This window comes from Peromyscus eremicus, chromosome 18, assembly GCF_949786415.1.
Source record: "Peromyscus eremicus chromosome 18, PerEre_H2_v1, whole genome shotgun sequence".
In the NCBI taxonomy this organism is placed as follows: domain Eukaryota; kingdom Metazoa; phylum Chordata; class Mammalia; order Rodentia; family Cricetidae; genus Peromyscus; species Peromyscus eremicus.
In genome coordinates, this window is record NC_081434.1 from 3,073,190 (window position 1) to 3,082,542 (window position 9,353).

The 9,353-nt window shown below is 54.6% G+C and overlaps 1 protein-coding gene and 1 non-coding gene across 3 annotated transcripts in view; one reads left to right on the top strand and one right to left on the bottom strand.

The window, feature by feature from the left end:
• Window positions 1–6,532, top strand: part of Os9 (OS9 endoplasmic reticulum lectin) — a 31,304-nt gene extending 24,772 nt beyond the window's left edge. Inside the window, exons 6-15 of one of the 2 annotated variants that reach the window (XM_059245366.1) lie at window positions 1,563–1,773; window positions 1,880–1,981; window positions 2,154–2,251; window positions 2,435–2,489; window positions 3,373–3,461; window positions 3,669–3,944; window positions 4,132–4,321; window positions 5,148–5,312; window positions 5,477–5,589; window positions 5,814–6,532. In XM_059245366.1, coding sequence (XP_059101349.1) covers window positions 1,563–1,773; window positions 1,880–1,981; window positions 2,154–2,251; window positions 2,435–2,489; window positions 3,373–3,461; window positions 3,669–3,944; window positions 4,132–4,321; window positions 5,148–5,312; window positions 5,477–5,589; window positions 5,814–5,939 — 1,425 coding nt within the window. In that variant the 3' untranslated portion in view covers window positions 5,940–6,532. The remainder of the gene's footprint in view (window positions 1–1,562; window positions 1,774–1,879; window positions 1,982–2,153; window positions 2,252–2,434; window positions 2,490–3,372; window positions 3,462–3,668; window positions 3,945–4,131; window positions 4,322–5,147; window positions 5,313–5,476; window positions 5,590–5,813) is intronic. The other variant, XM_059245367.1, reaches the window with a different exon arrangement.
• LOC131895409 (U6 spliceosomal RNA) lies at window positions 757–859 on the bottom strand. Its single transcript, XR_009375168.1, has one exon. It is a non-coding gene; the product is annotated as a U6 spliceosomal RNA (small nuclear RNA).
• Window positions 6,533–9,353: the final 2,821 nt, after the last annotated feature.

The window sequence follows — 9,353 nt, forward strand, 5'->3', positions numbered from 1 at the left end:
TGTGTATTCTTGGCTGTCCTGGAACTCGTTCTGTAGACCAGGCTGGCCTCGAACTCACAGAGATCCACCCGTCTCTGCCTCCTAAGTGCTGGGATTAAAGGCGTGTGCCCCACCACCCAGCTCTGAGGTGTCTTTAAGTGTTGGGACTTTCTCTCCCTGCTCAGGACTGAACGTTGGCCCTGTGCTTGCCGGCCGGTGCTCTCCCAGGAACTGCATGCATCCCTGTTTAACCTTCCGAGGTTTAACCATTTTCCAATCCCACCAGTGGTCCGTGGGATTTTCAGTTTCTTTATCCTGGCCAGGGCTTGGCCTCACCTTCCTCACCAGAGCCCTTGTAGTGAGTGTGGCATGGCATCTCCTTGTGGTTTTGATCAAGGCACTTCCTTGATAATGTGTTTCCGTCTGTTTGTTGATGATTTCTCTTCCCTGAAGCAATGTCTGCTTAACTCTTTTAACATGTTCAAATTGGATTATTAATCTTTTATTATTAGAGTGTAAATGTTCTTTCTTCCCTTCTCCTTTTCCTTTTTGTGACAAGATCTTGCACTGTAGCCCAGGCTGGCCCTGAACCTTAGATTCTCCTGCGTCAGCCTCCCCAGGGCTGTGATCACAGAAGCCTGCTCACATAGCTCCTGTTTCTGAGCTCACTTGGTTGATTGTAGCCCAGGCTAGCCTTGAGTTCACAGCAATTGTCCTGCATTAGTTTCCTGAGTGATGGGATTATAGGTTTGCTCTACCATGTTTAAACACACTTAAAAAAATGAGGACCACTTCATGAATCTGCGTGTCGTCCTTGCTCAGGGCCATGCTAATCTCTGCATCGTTTCAGTCTTAGTGTGTGTGCTGCTGAGCTGAACCCCACTTTTTTTTTTTTAATTTACTATTATGTGAGTGAGAGACCGTGCCACAGCACATATACGGGTGTCAGAGGACAATCTGTAGGAGTTGGTTCTCTCTCTCTACTGTGTGGGACATTGAGGATCAAACTCAAATTGTTGGGCTTGATTGCAAACACCTTGACCCACCGAGCCTCTCACCAGCCCCCACACGCCGTGTTTATACAAAGCAAGGAAGAGATACAGAGATTGATTGCCGGTCTACAGGCAAGTTGCCTAATTTCTCTTCCGTTTTTCGCCTCTTACCAGCTGGTCACCTGAGCAAATGTCTTAATTGCATCATTTGATAAGTTTTCATGTCTTGGGCCACAAAGCTGGGGTGCTAATGCCTTTCACTGTTGTTTTGTTTTGTTTTTTGAGACAGGGTTTCTCTGTGTAGCCCTGGATGTCCTGAACTTGCTCTGTAGACCAGGCTGGCCTCGAACTCAGATCAACCTACCTCTGCCTCCTGATTGCTGGGATTAAAGGCGTGCCACTGCCTAGCATGCTAATATCTCTCTTCCTGGGTCTTTGTGACAACCAAATAATCGATTCTAGGTAGCATGTCACATGCCCAGTGTGTGCCCAGTGTCTGGCATAAGAACCGCTTAGCAGAAGGCAGCTGCTCCGGGAACCAAAGGTGGCCTGGTGTTTTTATGACTGACTCTCCTTCCTGCTCTGCCACAGTTCCTTTGTGATGAGGGCGCAGGTTTATCTGGGGACTACATCGATCGCGTAGACGAGCCCTTGTCCTGCTCCTACGTACTGACCGTTCGGACTTCTCGGCTCTGCCCCCACCCTCTCCTCCGGCCGCCAGCCAGTGCTGCTCCACAGGCCATTCTTTGTCACCCAGCCCTGCAGCCCGATGAGTACCTGGCCTACCTCCAGAAGCAAGCTGGTAAGTACACACCGGCGTGAGGAGAGCCTGGGAGAGACGGGGATGGGGGCAGGCGGGCGCAGCGTTGGATCAGATTCCTATTCTGTTTGCACACTTTTTCTGGTAGAGTCCAAGCAGCGTGAAGAGAAAGTCACAGATGAAGCTCAAGACACAGATCACCAAGTGTGGACTGAGACCAAGTCTGCTGGAGCACCCCCAAAGAAAGAAGGTAGGGTGTGCTGTTGACCACCCCGATCTTACTGTCCTGTGCTGACAGTCGTGAGTAGACTCCAACCCACTGGCAACCAAAGAGGGAGTGTTCCTCCTCCTCCTCCTCCTCCTCCTCCTCCTTTCTCCCGTCTCTCCCTTTTCTCACATTCCCTCTGTTCTCTGTGCCCCAGATGCCAGCCCAACCAAGGAAGAAAAAGAGTCAGAGTTCTGGAAGACGCTACACGAGCCAGAGGCACAGGCTGCCGGAGGAGAGGGGGCAGGGGCAGAGGTGAGAACCGCCTCCCGGCCACCTCTGCGGAACCTGGACTCAGGCTGTGGGAGGGGTAGGGTCCCTCAAGCTGAGGTCCACGAGGCGACGACCTCTGTGTCTAGGGACGAAAGGCCATTGCTTGAGGAGCATGCAGGGTATAAACAAGTCTTCATACCTGAGTCTGCCCTTTCTCCTCATCAGGAGCAGGACCTGAACCCCGAGGCTGCAGCAGATCCAGCTCCCAACCCTCCTAATGGTTAGTCAACTCTGTCTCCTCTAGTCCTTAGGTGGGGTAGAGTGACGCTAAACACTCAGAGGTCAACATCCCTCCCTCCCTCCCTCCCTCCCTCCCTCCCTCCCTCCCTCCCTCCCTCCCTCCGTTTCTCATGGTGTCAAGAACTGAGCCCAGACTCTTGCACATTGATGCTCTACCACTTAGCCATCCCCCTGCCCCCGTGAGCTCACTTTGGCTGCGTCAGCCTCTTCCTGAGCAGCAGCAGCAGGACCATGCACGGAGGTCAAAGGGCATTGGGGCTCCACTGCTCCCTAACTCTGCATTCCCGGGCGATGTCATGTAATGTCAGTTTGCTCTAGAGAGTTGGGAGGGTGAATGGAAATGGATCTGTGCTTCACAGTAGAACACCTAGAACTGAGAAGACGCCAAGTATCTGTAGAAAGCAGGATCCGCCGGGCGGTGGTGGCACACACCTTTAATCCCAGCACTCGGGAGGCAGAGCCAGGCAGATCTCTGTGAGTTCGAGGCCAGCCTGGTCTACAGAGCGAGATCCAGGACAGGCACCAAAACTACACAGAGAAACCCTGTCTCAAAAAACAAACAAAAAAGAAAGCAGGATTCACCGAAAAGGAGCCCTTAGCCCTAAATCTCCTCCACGGCCCTGAAAACTAGAGTTCTGCAAAAAAAGAAAAAAAAGATTCAGGTGTTCATGAAGACGGAGGGACTCCGTGCGTTGGCATCCATGCGGCTGCCATGAGCACCTGAGGGGTTTGTTGGCCTCCTCTCAGCTGCCAGCCCCTCCCTGAGGCGGAGACCGTGGTCGCTGCCTGTGGTGCCTGTCCTCGGGCATCAAGAGAGGACCTAAAATGCAAAAGGCCCACACCTCCTCTCTCTCCCGTCTCAGATTTTCAGAACAATGTGCAGGTCAAAGTCATTCGGAGCCCTGCAGACTTGATTCGATTGATAGAGGAACTGAAAGGCGGAGCGAAGAAGGTAAGGACTCGCTCACGGCGGGTGGGACCCGCTCACGGTTAGGACCCGCCTCCCGCTTTACCGGGACAGCCCAGGCCGAGCAGGGCTGGCTCCCGTCCCGCCCTCCCTGTGGCCGCCACTACCATGTTCTGCCACTGTGGAGTTGTACCCCACACCTGTTACCACTGAAGCCTCCAAACTATCCATCTCCCCCCCACCCCGATCCAGGGGAAGCCAAGCACAGGCCAGGAGCAGCCTGGAGATGACGCCACGGAGACTCCTCAGAGGGAAGCAGAGCTGAAGGAAAAGGCTGATGAACCTCAGGCTGTTGTGGAAGACGAGGAGGAGGAGGAGGAGGAGGAGGAAGAGGAGGAAGATGAGCGGCAGTTATTAGGAGAGTTCGAGAAGGAGCTGGAAGGGATGCTGCTTCCCTCAGACCGAGAGCGACTCCGCTCAGAGGTCAAGGCTGGCATGGAGCGAGAGCTAGAAAACATCATCCAGGAGGTGAGCAGCTCTCGCTCACTCCTGTGGCTGACACAGATGCCTGCATCCGTGGTGCGGGGCAGGACCTCCCAAGGTGGTGGCCGTTCCTTCAGCTAAAAGGGGGGATGACAGAAAGGCCTCTCCTGCAGAGCGTGCCCCTGATCCCTGTCCCCAGACCGTTAACTGGCACCTGCTTTGGGCCTTCCAGACAGAGAAGGAACTGGACCCAGACGGGTTGAGGAAGGAGTCGGAACGGGAGCAGGCGATATTGGCTCTGACATCCACTCTCGACAAACTCATCAAGAGGCTGCAGGAAAACCAGAGCCCAGATGTGGCACAGAAGCACAAGAGAAAGAGAGTTGTTCCTCAGAAGCCTCCCCCGTCACCGCCCCCTACAGGTGAGAGCAGTCCCAGAGGGCACAACCTTCTGTGCTCCTCCTTGGGAGCTCTGCTCTCAGTGCTAACGTCTCCCTTCACGGTCCTCTCTGCACGGACACCTCAGAGTCTTCCTTCAGAAGAGGCTGCCTTGGTCTCTGGCTTGCTCTGGTGCCCACTGTCCTGCCCGGCACCGAGGCAGTAACTAAATGACCGTGAGCCTAGAAGCTGAAAGCCCTCATTCATGAGGAAGGGGCTCTTCACCCACCTCCCTGTCGGTGGAGGTTGGGGAAAAGGAGACAGACAGTTTGGGGGTTTCCATAGCGAACATGGTGGGGGCGGACAAACAGGGGCGTGTGTGTGTATGTGGTAGCACCAAGAAAGGCTCCAGCTCTCGGTGTGAGTATGCAAGCCCATTGGCATCAGCCACCAGCCACCAGCCCGGACACACTTCACTTATTCCTTCTTGTATCTCCTTATGTTCATTTCATGGAATTCTACTGGTGTGGAGAGAGAAGGCATTCCAAATAGAGCATTCCAGTTTCAAGCCTTCCATCCCACCTTTCTCATAAACACTGAAAGATTTAAATCTCAGCATGTGGAAAACTAAGCCATGGCTTTCCAACCTGCTCCTTAAAGCAAAACAGTGCTTTCCTAGAGAGGACGGGAGAGTGACGGGGCGATGTGAGGAGGGCTGCTGTTGGGGAAGGCATGTTTTTAACCCTGGATCACACTCATGGGAGAGAGAGCATCTACCCACACCAGCCCCCGGCTTAGAGAGGCACCCCCCAGCCCTCCACCCTGGAGTCACAGCTCTGCTTTGTGTCTCCCTGTGTCTTCCCCTCTAAGAGGAGGAGCCTGAGCACAGAGTCCGGGTCCGAATCACCAAGCTCCGTCATGGAGGCCCCAATCAGGATCTGACTGTCCTGGAGATGAACCGGGAAAACCCACAGCTGAAACAGATCGAGGGGCTGGTGACAGACGTGCTGGAGAGGGAGGGGCTCGCGGCCGAAGGTGGGCCCTGAGGGAGGGGCTCAGAGCTGTCCGAAGGGCATGCCACAGGAGTGGCCGGGCTGGGTCAAGGTGGACTGGTGACCTCCGGCTGGGGACCTGGAGGGCAGGGGACCCTCTACAGCGCCCAGCCTTCCCCTCCTCACTACCCATATTGCTTCTTCCAGGCAAGATCGAAATCAAAATTGTGCGACCTGGGGCTGAAGGTAACGAGGAGGATACGCGTTGGCTGACGGATGAAGACACAAAAAATCTTAAGGAGATCTTCTTCAATATCTTGGTGAGGCACCCCACCCACGTCCTGGGCCCCCAGCTCACCCCTGAGATCAAGGGTCTGGTGACTCCAGCCGTCCCTTGCCAGCATCCCGATGTCTCACCGCGTACGGGAGGTTGTATCCCCAGCCCCTGCCTCCCACCGCAGTCTCGGGACCCCCCAGATCCTACAGCACAGGACTCCCCTCGGCTGCAGGCAGCACTTCCGACTCAACCCCCCTTTCCTCCCAGGTGCAGGGAGCCGAGGAGGCCAATAAAGAGCGCCAGCGACAGAAAGAGCTGGAGACCAACTACCGCCGCGTGTGGGGCTCTCCAGGCGGCGAGGACACCGGGGACTTGGAGGAGTTGGACTTCTGAAACCAGCACTGCTAGGCTTCCAAGGATTTCAGAATCGTCCTGATGGGCTCTGCCTCCTCCTTGTCTCCCACCTTGGGGCCCCGGAGGCAAACGGGCAGGTTGGAGCCCAGCTCTGGACTTCAAGGGCCCAGCCCCGAGGGTGCGAGGGTGTGTGGGGGCCCAACAAGGGAGAGCCACCCTAAGGCCTCGCCAGGCCTCTGGGCCCCGGGCCCCAAACATGCCTTCCTTTGCCTCTTCGGCTTTTCCTGTCCCCTGACTTCTTAGCTCTTACCCCATTTTTACCCAGAGATGTGGTAAGATCTCCTGAGCGGGGCATGGTGGGAAAAGCAGTTTATCAGACTCCAGGAAAGCAGGCCCCACCCTACCCCACCCTACCTCGATGCCCTGTTGCTGTTGAGAGCTGCTCGCCCCCCCCCCTGGATTTTCTCCTTCCTGTCCCGATATCTGTGCTTCTGAGTCAGGAGCCCTTACCTCTGTCACTGAGGGAATAGGAGACCTTACGTCTCACCTCACACACAATCCCAGCAAAAAGGGTTGGATGTGGAGCTACCCACCACGTTCTTCAGGTTTCTAAATAAAGAACTGGACCATCAGTGCGTCGTCCTTTGTAGGGGATGTTTGGTGTCTTTTCAGGATGGGAGACACGTCCTCTGATCCTGTTTGCTCTACCTCCCCCACCCCCAGAGAGCATCCATGTGCCTGGGGTACACAGGCAGAGGTTAGGCCAGCCGACAAGCCCACCAGCCTGGAGAGAAACGTTGTTCTCTTCTTGGTAAACTGACCAGGCACGGGCCTCCAGAGGACTGAAGGAGCCCGAGTCTTTGCACAGGACAGCACTTATGTTACACACCAGTGTCAGAGCTCTGAAGGAGGAGGATCCTAGAAGCTGCGGCAAAGCTACAGGAGACTTCCGATCCCTCCTTTCATAGTCTAGTCCTATCCTTCATTTCTAGAAAAATAAAAAATGGCCAGTATTGGGGCTGCCGACCTGCACCAGCCAGTTGCTTCATGTGAGCCGTAGCAATCCTCTCCTCTCCTTCTTTACATCCTGAAAGTCAAACTGTGTACCGCAGAGACCCTCCCACGCCCACGCAGGGTATCTTCCTTCCTGCAGCACGCTCCACATTCCACTTGCCAGCCAGCTCCACCCCCCCCCCCCTTGTTATTTACCGTTCCCTGGAAAACTCCACCTACAGCCCATGACAGGGCTGCTGCCCACATGCCAGCTTCAGAGTATTCCAGAGACAGGTGGGCCTGGTGTCATCTCTTCCCGACCGCCACGGACAGCTGTGGGTACCTCCTACCCTGTTTTCTCTCCCAGAGTAGAGGCCCCTCAGGACAATAAAGGTCAAGTCTCTCCTTTGGGTCCCCAGCCAAGAGGAGACCTTGTAGCCCTTGCTGGAGACAAAGGTTCATGATAGGAAAGGGACAGAAGACATTGCCATCTCCAGAAGTGGCAAGTGAGAGCTCTGATTATTGAAGGAACTCATGGAGCTGGCCCTCTTCTGAATGTGGATGAGTGCCGATTGTGCGTGTTATGCTTAAATTGTTTTGAAATGTAGACAAGTCCGGCTTCCCACATCCCTGTGAATGTCTTAAGAGGGTAGATGCTGCAGCTGTGTGAGAACTTAGTTGTCTTGAGTGGCCATAGGCAGGGCACAGCATTCAATCCAGTACCCACTTCTTCAGTAGACCCTTGAGTGAGTGATTGCCCTTCGGATGCCAACAGGGCACTGGCCTCCAGGGGGCAGTAATGAGGGTGGGGTTGTCACAGCCTGAGCTCTGAAGGGATGAGGATATGGAAAGCCTTAGGGGATCCTAAAAGCTTCTGTCGGGTTACAGGAGACACCCTTGGACTGAGAAGGAATCAGTGGGCAGGTTACCTTTGGTTCCTCAACTTGGTCAGAAACCACAGAGCCCTCACTGCACTAAATCAATCTGAACTTTCAGTAAGTTCCTTTTTCCTTTCTTCTGCCTTTTGGCAGAGTTCCCAAGAAGGTCAGCGCGTCTCAGCTGTGCTCAGGCAAACAACAGGACTAGAACAGCAGGTGTGTGGCAGATGGCATCCAGAAGAGGGTGGGGAAGTTCGGGGACAAGAAGAACCAAGTGTAGAAGCTCATGGCTGGTTGTGGGGCTGCATGGGTACAGGGGAGCAGCACTATTGCCCATGCCCACCCAAGGGTGTCCTTCCTGTTCTGCCACAGCCTGGAGCGCTTCGTCACGCCATCTCTCGTCCCACGAGACTAACGTAACCCATTAAAAGAAATCAATTACTTGGCAGTAGAGTTCGCCGACACCCCGACCATTTTTCACTGGCCTGCGGATCCCATGACAAGGGACTTCATTCTGTCGAGGGTCCTTGTTCCTCCCCATATCTAACACCCTGAGCTTCTGAGGAAGGCTGTGGGTTTTGCTATGAGGAAGGGAAGTGGAGATGATGAAAGCAGACCAAAGCTCTCAGCTGATAGGCAATGACATCTGCCAGTCTTCCTGCCTTTGCCCAAACCACACAAGTCCATCTGTCTGTCCCTGCCCTCAAGTCCATTCTCCCCCCTGGGCCATGCTGACGTGTGAGGTGATTACCCAGGCTGGAGCCATGCAGAACAGACTCCAGAGCTATGACCAGACCCTACCAGTTCCCTGACACATCTACAGATGAGAACTTTGGAGGACACCAGGGGTTAGAATCAACTCTACCCAAAGACGCTAACAGCACCAACTGATTCCATAAGACAGACAACAGCACGTGGGGGGCCCAACCTGCAGTAGCTACTAGCCTAGCCTTTACCAGGCCTGATGCTTCTACACACAAACAGCAGGGCTGACTATGCAGTAGGCGGTGGTACTGTGGCTCAGGCCACCATGACCTGAGGTGACCCCATAATAGGAGTGGGCGAATGCTGGCATGGATCTCGTGGACACCAGGGAACTGCAAATGGTAGGGAAAGCTTGCACCCCTGCCATCCCTAGCACCCCCCATTAGCTCTGACGCCTAGTGACTAACCAAGGTAAGCAGACTAACGCAGCACCTAACCTAGGATCCCAAGTGCCCTCTCAACGTATGTCTCTGGGGTCACTTGTCCAATGTCCCCCAGCTAGGGAACAGGGGGCCAAGTTTCAAAACTAAACCTCATTCTTGAACCCAAACAACCCCACCTTTTCAGCCCTTAACTCCCCAGGCCTGTCTGTTTCTCCAAACACCATGCTCCAACTCTTTGCCAGGTTTGGCATCAATCATGCACCTGACTCGTTCACAGATCCCCACTGCTGCTCTTACTAGGACTGTCCCAAAGCTGAGACTACCTCTGTGCCTGTGGGTACTGTCCTAACCCCAGCCCAGAAAGGACCTCTGCCTGGCCCTTTCCCATCTCCAGTTCCCCGACATCCACCAAGACCATACCCTCACCTGCCTCT